This window comes from Euprymna scolopes, chromosome 2 (genome assembly GCF_053919585.1).
Source record: "Euprymna scolopes isolate OS-2025 chromosome 2, ASM5391958v1, whole genome shotgun sequence".
Taxonomy (NCBI): Eukaryota; Metazoa; Mollusca; class Cephalopoda; order Sepiida; family Sepiolidae; genus Euprymna; species Euprymna scolopes.
Genome location: NC_136483.1, coordinates 130969047 through 130988228, shown reverse-complemented (window position 1 = coordinate 130988228; position 19182 = coordinate 130969047). Strand labels below are relative to the sequence as shown.

General features: G+C 33.4%; 1 protein-coding gene across 1 annotated transcript in view; it reads left to right on the top strand.

Moving 5' to 3' along the window:
* Positions 1-19182, top strand: part of LOC145296150 (uncharacterized) — a 194892-nt gene that overhangs the window by 154589 nt on the left and 21121 nt on the right. The window contains exon 3 of the mRNA XM_080142351.1: positions 2795-2928. Within this exon, the coding sequence (XP_079998477.1) occupies positions 2795-2928 (134 nt within the window). The remainder of the gene's footprint in view (positions 1-2794; positions 2929-19182) is intronic.

Genomic DNA, 19182 nt, shown 5'->3' with positions numbered 1-19182 from the left:
GTGCCTCGTTGAGGGTGAAGAAATGAATGTTTTTAGCCAAGTTTTCTATATTAGCCGTCTGAAGGTTCGCGCTTCAAAACGATACTGATTTTGTGAAAATCCATCGCCTCTGTCGAAAGTTTTAGGCAGACATGTAAACATACATACATACATATATTTATATATTGGTAGCTAAAATTTTCAACCCAAACCGATTAAAAAGCTTGCCCTATCTCTGAATACCCTTCATGTAAAATTTCAAATTTTATGACCTCTTAACATTTATTGTTTTGGACTCAAATCAAGTTATTAAGTTAGATCCATGTCCAAGGAACCTATATCTAAAATTTCAAGTGTTTAGACCCAAATTGTCGGAGGAGTTTGGTAGAGTTCTCAAAGGTCAAATCGTTGTATTTTGACGCCTTACAGCCAAATTTCTGGCCGAAAACGGATTACAAAGATTTTCCCAAATCTCGGTACCCTGTATATCAAATTTCGAGTCTGTAGACTGAAAATTGACAGAGTTGTTGCGTAAGGAAATGTACACAGACACACACACACGCATAGACACAGACACGATCACTTTTATAGATATATTATCTTTTTTTATGTGTGTTCGCCTTTATAGCCATTCGAAATATGTGATATGTCCATGTCCCATTATGTACATTACAAAATATTACGCAAATGGAATTTTAATCATCTTATGGATTGAATATGAATATTACAAACGATGCTACATTACTTAATATGAACATATGAAACTTAATATTTGTTTTCCTTTTCAAATGAAACTGAAACAAGATGACAGGTTTCACATTACTGGTTTGGGTTGTTTTGTCTGCGATAAACTCAACTTTGCATCTCCAGTGATATATAGTATTGTTGCACATGTGTTACTAAATGTCCATGGAATAGATATTTTGATGAAATACTTTGCAGTTCACTAGAAATTATTGAAAACACTTCTGACTTAAGGATTAATATTTGATGAATTGCATGTTGGGGACATTTCGGTTCGCCCAGAATTTTGACACGAACATTATTTACATGCAAGGGGAGTCATAGAACGAAAACACACTACTACTACTACTACTAATAATAATAATAATAATAATAATAATAATAATAATAATAATATATGCCACTCTTTATGTCTTAATGCATGAATAGATGTAATCTTTATGTAAATTATTTATACACGCCAATCAAAATAATCAGCAATAGCTTACACGACATATTAGTTTCACTCATATTTTTAGCAGTACACGCATGCTAGTAATAAGTTTACTCCTAATTAGTACGAAATATTATTATTATTATAATAATAATAATAATAATAATAATGATAATAATAATAATTTAAGACACAATATGTGACTACGCCCTCCTAAAAATGTTGGTGTCTACATCGGATAACGCCAGGCCAAAGAATCGCGAAGGATTCGAAAGGACCAAAGCAGAAGAGTACTAATTAAATCTCAAATTTTGGATAATTTTTTAATCATTTAATGAATGTTGATTGAAATCGGAATAAGGATTTTAAGCATATACATTTTGATTTTTAATCTTCGTATGCCATAAAAGTGGTGCAAAACTTTTGTTTAATGCATCATTTTTATTACCTAGGAGTATAGTAGTCTAGGGACAGGTATACTGCTTATATATATTTATGTGCATGACCGAGACAAATAAGTAAATAAATAACACTGTTACAGGAAAAGGGCTGCCCCTTCCCATGTAAATAAGGACATTAAATAAGTGGAAATGAGATTAGGATAAGCCGAGACTCGAACGTTATAAGCTAGGTTCAGAAATAGAACGATAGAAATCGGAATATTAAAAAGGCCTATTGTTAAATTCTATTATATATAGTTAGATATTGTTTACATCGTAAAAAGAATCTTTTAGAAAAACTGAATATTAAAAATGTCAGCTAAAAAGAATGAACAATACAAATTACAAATGTATTGTTAAAAAATAGGTTAGGTTAAAAAATAGGTTAGTTGAGAAATTTTTGTTGTCAAAAGTGTGTTAGGAAAAACGTGTGCGTAGCTACGTGAATTGGTCACGTTGGAAACACACTTCTGACGTCATAGCAAAAAAGGGGATTCTTAATATAGGAGCTAGAGTTAGTCAGATTAGAGCAGTTGAGAAAGAACAGTTGAGTCTGCTAGTCAGTCAGAGAGTTTGAGTTAGTCCTTTGGAAGCAAAGGAAAGAACATTAAACTATGTAGATCTCAAATGTGAATTCCTGACATCCTCATCATTCGACCGGTCCAATGAAATAAAGAATCACCATCGATTTTTGTAACTGTTGCCTTCGTGTCGTCCTTCCACAAATTAAAAGGTAATGTGATAAACATCTTATGAACATTGTGTAACCCTTCCCAAAATCTCTCCTCCTCTCTATATGTGTTACAAGAAATATGATAACTGTGCATCTATCACTCTATCACCCTCAATATCTATATGAAGTCCCAAGCATCTCAGAACAGAATTGTATATGTATAAATGTCTCCCTCTCCCTCATCACTATCGTTATATCCGTTATTTGTATTGGCCTAATATGAATCGCCCGTCATACCTTTTTAATATGCACCTCTATGCATATAGTAGCACTAGAAAAAAAGCATACAGCAGAATCAATATTTGAAAGTAAAAAAACTGGAGAATTATATCAGATGGTGAATTCGACACAAATTCAGGTATTACGCCCTCAGGTGATCCCGGAAGTGCTTGAAATGATGATTATATGGTATTGAAAAAAAAATATTTTAAGTAATACATATGCATATGTTTTTATGTCTTTCAGAAACCTGGTCCGACGAGTACTTACGACTTGGAGCGCTCAGCCGAGGCTTGGAAAGGTTTGGCTGCAGCGAGTGGTCCACCCACCTGCTACACATACGACCCAGCAGCATTGGCTGCACATTCATATACCAGTCTGTAAGTTGTATGTTTTATTTTGTTTGCTGCCCAGTGCAACGATAAAACTCGCCGTTGGAAGTGTGTGAGTATGATTACTATAGTGTCTTTTGAGGAACCCTCCCTGCCGAATAAGTTTAATAAATCAGTAGTAAAAAGATATAAGATGGGCTGCTATTTTTATTATCAAACATACTGTTGTTTTCTTATTCTGATTTAGTACTGAAACATATTTTTGTAATAAACTAGCAGTTCCGTCCGGCTTTGCTCGGGTCCTATGTACTGTTCATAAGGTTAATATGCATATGTATATATTAAAAAGTGTGAATATGTAAAGTAATGCCTTTCTGTATAATAGTCTTCCTTAACTTTCATAGAGAAAAGACAGACAGACATTTTCACTTTTACAGATATATAGATATTCTAGCATTTCAGCCAGGCGTTGCTCGGTTTGGAGGTGTATGTTGAGCAAAAAAAAAAAACAGCGGTCAATTTTTTTAATTTGACCCCTATTATGACCCATTAACATTTATTGTTTTAGGCTCAAATCAAGTTATTAAGTTAGATCCATGTGCAAGGAACCTATATCTAAAATTCCAAGTGTTTAGACCCAAAATTGGCGAAGGAGTTTGGTAGAGTTCTCAAAGGACAAATCGTTGAATTTTGACTCCTTAACAGCCAAATTTCTGGCCGAAAACGGATTACAAAGATTTTCCCAAATCGTCGTACCCTGTATATCAAATTTCGAGTCTGTAGATTGAAAATTGACGGAGTTATTGTGTAGGGAAATGTATACAGACAAACACACACAGAGACACTTTCACTTTTATAGATATATAGATTATCTTTTTTTTATATGTGTGTTCGCCTTAATAGCCGTTCAAAATATGTGATATGTCCATATCCCATTATGTATATTATTAAATATTACGCAAATGGAATTTTAATCAAAGACTTTCCCAAATCTCAGTACCAATTGACAGTTATTGCGTAGGAAACACTTGAGAACGGGTGATTTTCGTCACACACACGCGCGCGCGCACACACACGTTCACTTTTATATATATAATAGATTAAACCAATTGTTATTTTCTATGGCCATGCTCAAACTTTAAGTCTTTTATGTATATACATAAATCATTTTTCTGTCTCTCCCTCTATACGTGTGTGTGTTTTGTTGATGTTGTATGTTATTTGTTTATTTTATGAACTGAACATTATGAATTTTGGAGTATATATTTTCAGCAAGCCGAAAGTAATATGGTCACGTTATTTTTTTGTGTTTTTTTTTCTTTCTTTTTTATAACCAGTTAGGGACTGAGCAACTAAACTTGTGCGCCTGCCCCCCGCCACACACAAAAAAAAATCGAAAATAAGTTACATAGAAAAAAAAAATTGTAGATTGCTCTACATCAAATTTTCAGTTATATTATATGAAACTTTTTTTTAAAAGGATCGGCGCATGCGCATGAGCGCCAATATGCGCTTCATAAAATCATAAACTTTGAACTAATTATAAATTATGGAATATGTATTCTAGGTAACAATGCGAGTAGCATGGGTATATTATTTATTCTGTTGCTGTACACTTTACTCATTTCCTTTGGAAATTTTAGTAATTGAAAAGGGATGTGGCAAAAACGATCCCAAAAGAGATTAAAAAAATTAAAATTTTAAACTAACGCTATATGTATAGCTTATATTTGTCCTGGATTGATTTTTTGTTTTTGTTTTTTCCTTACTATATATATTATCAGTGGCTGCTGTGAGTTTTTTGACAATTTTGTTTTCCATGAAATGGAAAGCATAGTAAAATCCGTTTCAATTACTTTGAGGAACGCAACTTTTAAGTAGATATATAACTTTAAGTACGAACTCTACTAATCATAACTACCCATACTGGGTCGCAGAAATACCTGGTTTAGGACCCAGGCGCGGGGCTAACCCTCTCGGTGCTGATGGACCTGTAAATTTCAGGTTATCTTAGAAGGAAAACTCCGATGATAAATTTGTGCTACTGACCTGTCATACATCTGTGCACTATAAGGGTGGCCTCGTCAATCCTGGTCGATGACCTTCCTAGAGCTTGTGACTCGAACAAATTACCGGTTTGTAACTTTAAACTGTTTAAGGAGTAGATAAGCTCTACCTATCGCCCGGCTTTCACACTCCAGTACAAATAGACAAAAGTTTATAGAAACTAGAAGTAATTGTAAGAAAGAAATGGTGACAGCTAAGAGAGCATAAAGCGAAACTACCAGAAAACGCATTGAAGCACAGAAAATTACGAACTCGAGATTTCTGGAAAATCTACAACAAAATAATGGGCAATCAATAATTCCCTTACTGTCCAACAATCATGAAGTTGCTTGCTCAACAGTCGAGAAGGCTGACATGCTTACCAGTCGGTTCGCTTCAAACTCTATATTGGACTCAGCAAACCACTCCCTCCCTGATTTTTCTTTGCGACAGAAACCACATTAAATGATCTGAAAATCACCCGTTCTCAAGTGTATGGTATCATAAAAAAAACCTAGACGCTTCAAAAGCACATGGATCTGGTTTCATCCTGGCTGTACTATTAAAAAATGCCCCGCTGTGGTTACTCCAGTTCTCTCCAAACTCTTCAACAAACGCCTTTCAAAACAAATTTTGCTTTCCTAACTGCTGGAAAACTGCTAATGTACCAACTGTTTATAGTACCAGTTTACAAGAATTCTGGCAAAAGAACTGATTCATTAAATTATGGCCCCATTAGCCTCCTCCCTGTTTTCACCAAAATATTTGAGTCCATAATTAATCAAGCGCTAGTCCACCACATTACAGCTGCTAAACTTCTGTCCGACCAACAATATAGATTTAGGCAAGCCCGTTTTATTGCAGATACCATAACTGTAATCTCTGAATGTATTTACCACGCACTGTAGAAGAAGGTAAAGCAGTAGCCCTAGATATACCTAAGGCTTTTGACAGGATATGGCACGAGGGTCTCAGATCATATGGTATTACTGACATAATGAAATCCATTTTAAATAAGAGAAGCATCCAGGTTGTCCTCGATAGACGTATGTCAAAACAATGATATACATGCGGGTGTGCCTCAGGAGACGATCCTTGAATCTTCATTATTCTTAAATAACCTCCCTGATAAAATTGTCTCTGAGATCGGTATATTTGCGGATGACACCAGGCTCTATGGCAGGAGCGAGGGGAATATAAATGAACACATATCTAAGGCAATGTGGAAACCCTAGAGGAAGACTGTATTGGAATTGTCTGTAGTGGAATGGGGATAAAAATGGATGGTTACATTCAATGCTGCCAAGAGTAAGCGTCTTTCCTTTAATAATTACGAACCCTTTTCAACCACAAATAGCTATGGCTATTATATATACATTATGTAAACTCCTCGACTTAACGTTCAAAGGAAACATGAGCTAGACCAGATACATCGAAGGCATTGCCAAGGCTGCTGCGAGGAAAGTGATCTCTCTCAGGCTCTCTCTCTCTCTCTCTCTCTCTCTCTCTCTCTCTCTCTCTCTCTCTCTCTCTCTCTCTCTCTCTCTTAGGCTCTCGGGCTTTCTCTCGGGGGTCCTCTCTCTCTACCTTGCAAGAGAGTTACTTGCGCCTGAAAGTATCCTGTGCCTCTACAAGTCCACCATTCGCCCATGTAGGCTGGTGCATCTGCTACTAATCTCTCACTCCTGGAACGGGGTTCAGAAGAGTCCTCAACCTAATAGTTCCCGAACTGTCAGGTAAGCTTCAACCTCTCTCCCACTGACGAAATATTGCATCTCTTTGCCATTTTTACAAGTATTTTAATGGTATATGCTCCGACAAACTACAAGCCCTTATACCTCCTCAACGTAAATACTCCCGACAAATCCTACCAGCAACAAAATCCCACCCTACACTAGAGATCCCCACATGCCAGAAAGCCTTCTACTATAATAGTTTTTCCCCCAGAACTGCTAAACTTTGGAATTCCCTTCCGAGTTTCTGCTTCTCCGACTGTACTGACATGCAGAAGTTCAAGTGTAAAGTAAACAAACATCTTGTTACTCAATTCCCAGATAGCAACCCCTACATCAAAGTTGCACCGTGTCTTGTTTGGGATGAAAATGCAATATATATGTGTGTGTGTGTGTGTGTGTGTGTGTGTGTGTGTGTGTGTGTGTGTGTGTGTGTGTGTGTGTGTGCCAGTGTCTATAACGACAATAATGAATGTAACTGTAGAGATGAAAAATGTTTACTACAAGAAAAAATTTTCATAGAAATTATAGTTAATTTGGGAACTATCTTGGGGTTACAGGTCATGATTTTAAGGTTAGATACGACAACTATCAATACCTTTCAATAGTCTGTTACAATTACGCTTCATAGTTCAAACATATGTTTCGTAACGGATTATAATAAAGCATTTGTTAAATCTTGAGAAAAATCCTCAACTCATAAACTACGCATACCCCACCTGTTTACTTTGTTTAAATGAAAAACTAGCTAGTTTTATGTTCAGTAATGAAGATAAATTACTGAATCAAAGGGGTGAATTAGACACTCCAAACAAACATAATAATTACATGTTGAATTCTCCGTAACTTTCTGTAAAGAGATTTTATATGCATATTGGTATGACAAAAATTTAAACATTACAACTTAAATATATGATTATTTAAAATCATTTGATAATTGTAAGCAAATTAAGCTAATAGGCAATTTAATTTATAAACTTCTGTGAAAGATTTTATGGACTACAGAATTCAGTAAGCCTATAGAACTAGACTCTAGTTAGTAAGTAAGCTAATAATTAAAATGTCATAAATGATTAATATATTAAATATTTGCCTTACTTTCACTGTTTTAATACAGTATTAGAGATAAGTAATGTTTTAACATATCTTGCAACTTGTTTAATTTTAGCATTAATTTACATACTTGTGCAAGCGTGATGTGATCTGTGGATATATTCTTTGATGCATGCAAATAATATACATTAATCTTTTACAGAATTTTGATTTGTTATGATTATGATATATTTCCTGAAATGCATTATTTATTCTTCATAGTGAAAAATCAATACGTTTAATAAACATCAATTAAATCTAGTAATCAATAGGTATGAATAAATTCCAGTAAAATATAATGAAAATTCAAATTGAGTCAAGTGACTGTGCAATTTGACATAGATTTTTCTTTCAACCTATATATAATTTTAGCAATCTTGACGTATATATAATTTTAGTAATCTTGACGTATATATAATTTTAGTAATCTTAACGTATATTTCCATATGTAATTGAATAAATGCGCGTGCACTATTGCAAGTTGATTCTCTATAATGTTAATATGTAAACAGTTAATATATGGTGGGATACGTGTGGGCTGTTGGTTGTCAATCCATTTCTAACCGGCGGAAAAGTATGTGTGGATCTTATGTTTGCCTTTTAGTCGAGTATGCTTAATGTCTAGCGTGCTGGGATCGGGCGACAAGACTGTTTAATATTCACGTTTATTTTACTAATGTATATAAGGGATACTGAAGCGTATGGGCTATGAGGGGGGGGTGATGTCAGTTGATCGAGAATAATGACGAGTTTAAAAGCGTTCTACTCAAACCGTCTCATATCTACGGCGTTGTAAAAAGTTTATTTTTTATTATTTATTATTCTTTGCTGGAAAAAATGGTTTTGTCTGATTATTTATTAAACAATTTAAAACTTAATATTTAATTGATCTTCGAATCCCGAGGAAGATGTATTAACACTGAAATTCTGTTTAACTCGAGTAGGCTGCCCTAATGTTCATTGTTATAGAGCTCTACTTTGTATTGAGCATATGTCGAGTTGGTTTGGTGCCCTGTGTTGAGGCAGGAAATGTTGCTCTTATCGGCTCCTTCTCAGATGTGGCAACAGTACTCCCCATCCTGGGGCGTACTTGGCTCTTATACAGGTAGAGGATTGCTTCGACAGTGAGATATTTTTTGTGTCATCGAAATCGATGAAATCGCCAATTTTTTTAATCACATCTAGTTAGGTACACGTTCTCCGCTGAGTACAAGGAGAAAGCGTCTGCAATCCTCCTCGCAGTAACTAATTCACAATACATTGCAATCTACATTAGACTGTAGAGAATCTAATGGGTTTTTTATAAAATTATATGCAATTTATAACGTTACATAAAGTTTAAAATGCAAAAGTCAAGTATCATAATCCAATTGTGCTCTAAACAAAAACATTCATTTCGAACGTGCCCCTGCCCCAACTGCTCAATTTATGAAATTATTTCTACATTTTTACTTGAATTAAAGTTAAACGTACAAAAGTCAAGTATCATGGTTCAGCTGTGCTCTAAAAAAACATGCATTTCGAACGGGCATTCGTCTTACAAAAAATTTACAGTTAATTTTATAGGCTGGACCTTTATACTTGTGCGGTGATAAAACTTCTCAAATGCACTTGCGATGTTAGATTGCATAAAAGTAATAGCTTTTGTCAAAATCGGACTTCCTTCTTTATTTGGATTTTTTCGATTATCGATTTACGATACTTATCAGACGCATTCCTATACAAAACCTACATAAGAACACTCCCAGATACATCAAGTACCTTCGTGTTTAATTTTTAAAATATCGGCACAGCCGTTTCCGAATCCATAGGGAACGGACTCGCACACAGTCACTTTATATAGAAATAGATAGCTAGATTAGAGTAGATTAGATTATGTGTAATATATATATATTATACACACTTATATATATATACCCCTTTTCTGTCCTTGTTCAACGACCCTAGTGCAGATATTTGACGCAATGTGTTTCATATTACGTTGACATTTTCTTACGTCAGCGGATACGTACTTGTCACTTGATGCAGCCAATTACACAATTTGCAGGTGTTTATATGACATCGGGGGCACACGGGCCGAGGTGAGATTGCGAATTGGAGGAGGCGACCGGAACGAAATCACACAACTCATTTTACCAGCGACGTGTGTGTGTGTGTGTGTGTGTGTGTGTGTGTGTGTGTGTGTGTGTGTGTGTGTGTGTGTGTGTGTGTGTGTGTGTGTTTAGACATATTTTCTTTAGTTCTTAGCGTGTTATCTTTTATTTAATATCTACATAAAAAAGGAATTGGCAAGAAAAAGGACAAACATTAGAAAAATGCATTGCTCTTAAAGTTCTTCGGTCTTACATGGTTATATGGTGTTGGAAGTTAACTTACACACTAACCTCATCTCACTCAAATCTTTACTCAGTCACTTGCTTCCTTGATTTTTTGTGCTTCCCCATGCCAACTCACTCTGCTGCCATAATTGTTCTACATTTACTATTCACAGAATTTTCATTTTTATTTATTTACTATTATTTTACCTTAAACAAGACGCAGCGCAACTTGAATGTAAGGGGTTAATATTTGGGACCAAATTTACAGGGAGACTACATAGCAGCCAAATGTTGATTCACATTTGAACTTCTGCATGTCGGTACAGTAATGGAAATAGATACCAGGGAAGGAATTCTAAAGTTTGGCAGTTCGAGTGAAGAAACTATTAGAGCAGAAGACTTTCCGGCAACTGTGTCATTATCACATGTTTAACATAAGTTGTCTTTCTCTTAGATGGATAACCTGACGAAATCTAAGATCCATCAGCACAGAGAAGAGTAGCCCTGCGCCTTGTTTCAAAAACCAGGTTTTTTGCGCCCTCGCACTATCTATTCTTCTGACGTGGCCATATCAATGAAGATGAAGAAAGAAAGTAAAAAAAAAATAGTTTATATTGGAAAGAGATAAAAGAAGAAAAAACGGAAGAAATAAAAGTTAAGAAGCAAGTAATCTAATGTTGTTGATGAAAAATATTAATAATGATAGAGATAAGCAACGTGGGAATAACATACATGGCAATATATATATATATATATATATATATATATATATATATATATATATATATATATATATATATATATATATATTAGAGGGAGAGAAAGAAAAGAAAATAAGATATATTAGAGAGAGAGAGAGAGAAACAGAAGAAAAGAACAAAGAAAGAACAGAAGGAAATAAGATACAAATTAAAGGTAAAAAAGGAACGAAATAAAAAGAACTTCTCTTCTTTTTTTATTCATCTCTGAAGCTCACAAGAATTTAATACCTAATCGCTATAACTTTTTCAACTTTTATGTGTCGTCAACTTCTCTAGTTATCAATATATATATATATATATATATATATATATATATATATATATATATATATATATATATAAAGCTGAACGTGTGTGGGTGTGTGGTCACGAATAGGCTCCTATATGGTTGACTATTTTAAAAAACTGATTACATATAATGATAGATGTATCGAGGATCAGGAATGAGTACGTTTGATTTAGCAGAACGGTGATTCATAAAAATTGTGGGGTCTGCGTTCGCGCCTTGCCCCCAATATATGGAAATAAAAAATGAAAAAAAACGTTTACAAGTGTTTTTAATATAGATGTACATAAGAATACTTTGATAAGTGTGTTTCAACTTAAATATGGATGGTATAATAAAATTGTGAGGTCTGCATTCGCGCCTGTACTCCATGGAAATATAGCACAAACTTTAACAAAGACTTTTCATATCTATTTGCGTAAGTATACTTTGATAATTATGTTTCAGTTTGAAGAAATATAGTATAATAAAATTATGGGGGGTTCGTTCGCGCCTGACCGCCATAGAATGTAAATATGTCACAAAGTTTAACAAGTTTTTTAAAAGGGGTTAGGGTCCACAATAACACCTTAACTTTAATCGTAATTCACGTTAGCTTTTATTTATTTTTTTAGTTGAATCATATTGTGTCGAATAAATTCACTTCATAAATTCACGTTCTTATTTAAGTAAAAAGCCAAAAATAAAAGTCGGAACTTTAGACAATTCTCGACACAAATTTTGCATAACTCTGTTTTTTTTCCTTCTCCGCTTGCACGTGGCACTCTTTCGAAAATAGATAAATAATAAAAAAATAAGAACGTTACTTGTTATCGTGTCAAAAGAAGGAAAAATCCTGCTCACGTGATTACGTGTCTTTTTAAAAACATCTACATAACCTTTTTATTTTTATTTATATATCTGTTTAAGCTTTTTTTGTCAGTGTACTAGAAGGAATTCCGTTGATTACAACCCTTTCTACGTGTTCTTTACATTAAAATAGTACAACCCTGAATCCGACGGCGCAATACTACACCGTTTAATAGTGTAAAACTGAAACGAAGCTGTTCTGCTTGAAATGGGCGCCATTTTCTTCTTATTCATATTTATATCGCTTCTTTGCTTTAAAAAACTACAGTAATTACGTGTTTACTTTTTTAATACCCCATTTTGCTGTTTCGGATTATTTTACTTAAGTAAGTAAAGCTTCATTATTTTTCAAAACTGTTTTTTTTTCTTTGTTTTTCGATATTTCGTCGATATTATTTAGTAAGAGTGTTTAGCAGAAAAGCCAACAAACGACTACCTGAAAAGATTACAAGAAATAAATGTTACCATACTCAAAAGTTCAGTTCATGTTTTTTTTAAATAGTTTTTAATACTCTTTACTTGAAATAATTTCAGCGAACCGAAATTAAAACGAAATTTGAGGCGATAACTACTTAAATGAATTTTTATATAAACTACACATGCCATAATCGAATATTCCTCAAGCACAAAATAACGGAAAACATTAAAATATGTTTATAAATATTCCTTACGTTGACGGAACTCTCTTAAATTGTTAACACAGAATGCTCAGGTATCCCTCCTTCAAATTGTAAACGGGGCTCTCCATTTCAAAGTCGCTGCTATTTTGATTTTTTTTAAACCGGTTCGTGAATTAAAAAAAAAAATTTTTTACAAACGACTTAAAAATACAAACCAATGAACTTTTCTACCATAAAAGTAACTTTTATTCGCTATGGTAACATTTATTTCTTGTATATTTGTATTATTATTATTATATATATAACATTTTCTCTTTGTAAGGAAACATCATTTTGTTGGTCACTCTTGGCTACGAATGGAAACAAAGTTGATATAAAAATATATTTTCGCGAAAATTATCTTTACTTTCATCATATTTTGCTTAGGGTGAAATTTTTGAGTATCAAAACCTATCTCTTTACAACCCCCTCCTTTTCATAACCTATCATACTTTCATCAAACACAGTCCATTTTCTGTAGCCTGTTTTTGAACTCAATCAACGACGGGTACTTCTGCTAGTATATATATATATATATATATATATATATATATATATATATATATATATATATATATATATATATATATAGCACAGTCTAAGAGTTCTTGAACGTTCTTCTGGATGTCAAGCATTTAACTTTTTTTTCCTCTGGATCTATCCAACATCAACATGAAGAATGCGATGTAGACACAATTGTTTATCTCTACATAATGTGTGTGTATCTTCTTTCCTACGTTCGTTAATATTTTCCACACATTGATTTTCGATGTTCAGACTTTTTTTAATTAATTGTCCCAAAATCAGTTATGGCCGTCGGTTGAATTAAACAGTTTTTATAACATACTTTTACATGTTATTTATTTGAATGTAATTTTAATTCAACTAATTGCTCACATTCGAAATATATATAATGTAGAAAATACTAAAAAAAAACAAATAACTATTTTATTTAATGATTAGAATAATTGTTTCTGGGTCTGTGTGATACACTTTTTAAATAATACTATTGATGTTTTTAAGTAATTTTTTTCTCTTCAGTTTTCTGACGCAATATGATTCAACTAAAAAAAATAAATAAAAGCTAACGTGAATTAAGATTAAAGTTAAGGTGTTATTGTGGACCCTAACCACTTTTAAAAAACCTTGTTAAACTTTGTGACATATTTACATTCTATGGAGGTCAGGCGCGAACGAACACCCCATAATTTTATTGGTTTTACGAAACAATCAACATCTTTGAAAAAAAAGGTGCATTACACCGAAAGTCTCAGAAAAAATATCATTTAATAAAATATTTCATAACATTTTTTGTTGTTGTAATATTTTCACATTAACCTTACGAAATGTTTCAACGAAACTACTATTTGAAATAAATATATTTTTAAAAAATAATATTCGTTTATATATATTTAAAGAATATTTAGCTGACAATTATTTCACTGTAAGAAAAACTAGATTGTGGTAAAACATTTAAATTGTTATAAATTTCAATAAATAACGCAGAATAATTTGTTATATATATTTAAAGAATATTTAGCTGACAAAAACAATTATTTTTACGGAGGAAGAATAAGAATCCTTTTTCATAATATTAATAGACCTGACAAGAGAAATATAATTTTTAACAATAAATTATAAAGAATAAAGCAGCCGTAAAATGTCCTTGTGGTGCTTTTATTTTCTTATAAATACACATAGTTCTGCAATATTCTATTACGAAGACAAACGTCTTTTATTTTCATTCATATTTTAATACAGAAACTCGTATTAGTTTTTTTTTTGTTTTTTTTTTTTGTTTGTTTGTTTTTTTTTTTGTATACACAACTTGACTCCACCACAACCTACAAAAAATGGAATAAAATTAGCAATCCTTTTTTGAAATCTAACTAAATCGATAGTGTATATTTTATGTCAGTCCAATGATAAACATAACTTGAACAGAACATGCAAAATCTGAGACTTCTTTGTTCGGACAAACTTGGCTGTGATTGTTTTACATATTTCTAGAATGATCTTCATTTGAAGCAAAGACTAACGAAAGTTTGTTTTGTCTTAATTACATACTTAAATTGCTGTGATTTCTATTGTTGTTCCTGTTGCTTCCGTTGTGATTATAACAGCCATTACATTTGCCATGGAAAAAGAACTTCCAGTTTATTTTTTCCAAATTATAAAAATAAAGATTCATGTTTTAAAATCTTTAAGTATTTTCTATCCTTAATAATAAATTTACATCAATCTTTATCACTATTCAATGAGAAACACACATGATTGCCAATAACTCTGAAACATTCCTCTTTTGGCAATACCCTGATTTGAACTGTGACAATCCTCTTTGTTTTAGGAATATTCCGAGGAAATGATTGTGAATTTTGTACCGATTGTGTGGGTTACATTTGTTCGTAGTTATAAGCATATAAAAGAGATGTTTACATGAAAAAGTTTTTAGCAATGATGTTTGTACAGAAAGAATGAATTCAGTCGTCACTGTAACTTAAAGGAACAGAAAATATTTAAATTGAAATAAAATACTTTCTTTTCTATAACAATAAAACTCTTGTTTGCTTCGTTGGTGATTTGTATATTGAATTAATATTACTCCACATATGTCAACCTTTTGGGACAATCTAGTTATTATTATTATTATTATTATAATAATAATAATAATAATAATAATAATAATAATAATAATAATAATAATAATAGCACATTATTAGTACAATCAATACTACTACTTTGATTTCAATCCAAAATTCAGGACATGTGATATATCTTTCAATATATTTTCTGCATAACTAAAACAAATAATGCTCTTTACTATTATTATTATTATTATTATTATTATTAGTATTATTATTATTATTATTATTCCATTAACTTCAATGTTGTGATGTTTTACACCGTTTTTTTCCTCAAGATCAGGCTTTTACACAAAAGCCAGTGAGGATAGTCAGTCAATTAGATGGAAAGCACCTGGCGTAGGATGTTTGCAGGGCTAAGCAGAACTGACTTCTGGAGTAGGCTGATGTTGTATCTGGTTCCCAAAGAGTTCAGTTGTTTCATAAGATCAGGAATTGGGCCAAACACACCTACGATTATTGGCATGATGGAAGTCTTTTTATTCCACAATCTAGCAATCTCCATCCTCAGTTTCTGCTAGTTCTTCTTGCATGTTAAGTTGATGTCGTTTGGGAAAGCCACATCAATAATTTGGTATTTATTAATATTTTTGTTCACAACTAAAATATCCGGTTTCCTGTGAGTCATTACTCCGTCACACTGAATCATGAAATCCCAGAGAATCTTAACGTCCTCATTTTCCACTAACTCTTCTGGTTGATGTTGGTACCATTTGTCTGTCACTTGGATTCCAAACTTTTGGTACAAACTCTAGTGTACATTTGTACAAACTTTGTCATGCCGACGTTTGTATTTTTTTTTTTTTGATCAAGTATAGAACACAAAGTGTGACTGTTTCAATAGTTAAACCACACAACCTGCACTTATCAGAACAATCCTTCCCATAGATGTTTTTTGTTTATTGCATTTGTATTTAGTGCCTGTTTCTGAGCAGCGAATATAAGATTTTCTGTTTCTCTTTTCAAGTCACCTTTTGGCAGAAAATTTCACGCGTCCTGGCATTTTTGTGTCTTAGTATCTCGCTCAAACTGACTATGAAGTTTCATTCTTAACAACGCAGTCAACTTTTCTGCTTCGATTCTTTTCTTGCACTTCTGTTTATCTTCCAATGAATCTTTATCTAGCTCTTCTTCTTTCTCCACTACTGCGAGTAACACTTCATAACTGTTAGCCAAGTAGTGGTGAACACTTCTAAGCTCTCCTCGACACATTCTTCAGTCACAAGCAGCCCTCTTCGCCTTTCGTTCTTGTGATATACAGCCTGAGCACATTAGAATTTGGGTAAAATGCTCCATACTTGGCTAACAGTTTCCGTGTGTCTCTATCCATTTCTCTCTGTGTCCATCCTACAAAAGTTGTACTGTATCGGCTGTGAACAGGTTCCTACCATTCAGTCTAGATTTCTGTCGCAGTTTGAGCCTACATTGCAAAGCATCGTATCAAGTTCAAGCACCCTTTGATGTAAACTGAAAAATTGATTCAAATAAGGGTTGTTCTGTACATGGCTTCGATATAACGAGTCGAAGGGTGATGCCTTCTGCATCAGGATCTTCTAATCATGGCTCTTCTCTTCCATCGGTTGAGACTAACTGATGCACATTTGGAAAGTTCGAAACTCCATATTTATGTCTTCACTCCACTGCTGTACAGTTGACCGTCGGGTAGTTTTCTTTTAGTTTTACCAAACAATTTCAGATCGTCCATAAATAACATGTGTCTGATCTTCGGTCAATTCAGTCGGTATCCCATCTTTCACTTGTGTCAATGGTATGAATGCTATTATTAATAGAAAAGAAATCACCTTGGAAGATACCGCGTCTGATACTGAGTGTCTCTAATAGTTTCCCATCTGAAAAAGGTTGGTTTTCCAACTGTTCATAGTTTTCCATATGAACTCATATATATTGCCAGCTACTTCTAATATTTTCAACGTCCAGAACACTCCCGAATGTGGCACCATATCATAAGCTTTCTTGTAATCTATGCAACCTAGATTCAAGTTTGTTTTTCTCCTTTTGTAGTTCTTTAAAATAACTATTTTGATAACTATCAATAGTTGATTTTTTTTTTCCTAAATACTTTTTCTCCCGCTTTTTTGTCCCACTGGTAGTGAACCGTTTACTTCAAGATGGTTATATACTGTTGAATTAAATATTCCTGTCAGTGTCTTCCAAAGCAAGTTCAAGCAAGTAATTAGTCTATAATTTTCAACATCTGGCCCTTTAGCAGTATATTTCATTATTAAACTAGTCCTTCACACTGAAAGCTATTCTGGTATCTGGCGCATTTCCAGAAACAAGATATATTTTAGCATTTATTTTGCGTTACTAACGTGCATAGTAAAAGCCTTCGAGAAATAAGCGTTGATTAACTTCTATTTAGTATAATAATGGATAGATTGCTACTATTATGCTTATGACTTTTATTAGATTTTGTACAATAAAAGTATACTCATTATTAATATGGAATATTTAATGACTTTTTGGGGAAACTATGCTTATCCGAAAAGCGAATATTTTAAGGAAAATTTAATGAGTTGTGGAACAAACAGCTGCTCCTAATGAAAAATACAGTAATGAGTAATACACCATAAGATGATGTCTTAAACTATTAATAGGATGAGTAACAAGGTCAAAAGACATTCTGAAATGGTGTGTGTGTGTGTGTGTGTGTGTGTGTGTGTGTGTGTGTGTGTGTGTGTGTGTGTGTGTGTGTGTGTGTGTTATAAGTAGAAAAATAATGTCAGTTTCAGAAGCTGGACAAACTGAATGTTCAGGTTCTTGTGTTATCTGCTGATTGTCTTAATTTCTTATTTTTATAAACAAGGGGTACGCGCGTCTAGCGTGATTCGGAATGTCTCTCGGTGTGTTCTTATTTCTTAGATTTTGTTCAGGATATCATCTCTTTACTCCTCCATAAAATCAGTTGCTTGTTAGCGATCACCCGAAATGGCATTCGGTTGTCAGATATTTTTCATGCGCAGAGGCATCACTTATGTGCCATTACTTTCATCACTTATGTGCCATTACTTTCATCACTTATGTGCCATTACTTTCATCACTTATGTTCCATTACTTTCATCACTTATGTGCCATTACTTTCATCACTTATGTGCCATTACTTTCATCACTTATGTGCCATTACTTTCATCACTTATGTGCCATTACTTTCATTACTTATGTGCCATTACTTTCATCACTTATGTGCCATTACTTTCATCATTTATGTGCCATTACTTTCATCACTTATGTGCCATTACTTTCATCACTTATGTGCCATTACTTTCATCACTTATTCTCGAATTCCGAAGTGATAGTCTGTTAGACTCGCATCTGCGGATTAGACAGAATTTATTCGTTGCAGACCATTTATTTACAGTCTACAAATCAGAAGAATCGCCAAACCATTTGTATGCAAATTGGTTTTACTATTCATGTATGACAAGTAAAGGCACGGCGAATGTACGACAAAGCACAACAACTGCTGATTCTCTATTCGTGTGATATGTAGGCACGACGATTTAAGAATGGCAAATTGCTCCTGCTGTTTTCTTTTGTTTTTCAGACTTGAGCAGAATATATTTTTAAAAGAAACTACAAGTCAGCATAAAAAGAAAATGTTCCAGAAATTTAAAAAATGTTTATTTTTAAATTGCTTACTTTTAAATGCTTTCTTTTTTAATTTAATAACTAGCGGGGCTGCTCGGCGTTGCCCGGGTGTTTGTAGGTGTGTGTTGAGCAGAAAAAAATGTTAGTAAGCAAGCTCGAACCCGTGACGCGAAGGCGCAAAAGAAAGTGAAAGGAAAGCTGACATTCTGACATCTTACCGTTACGCTATGACGCGACATGAAGTGAAAAACGTTCAAATTTAGCAGTGTCAATCAAAAAGTTGGCTTGCAGAAATGGGTAGTTAAGT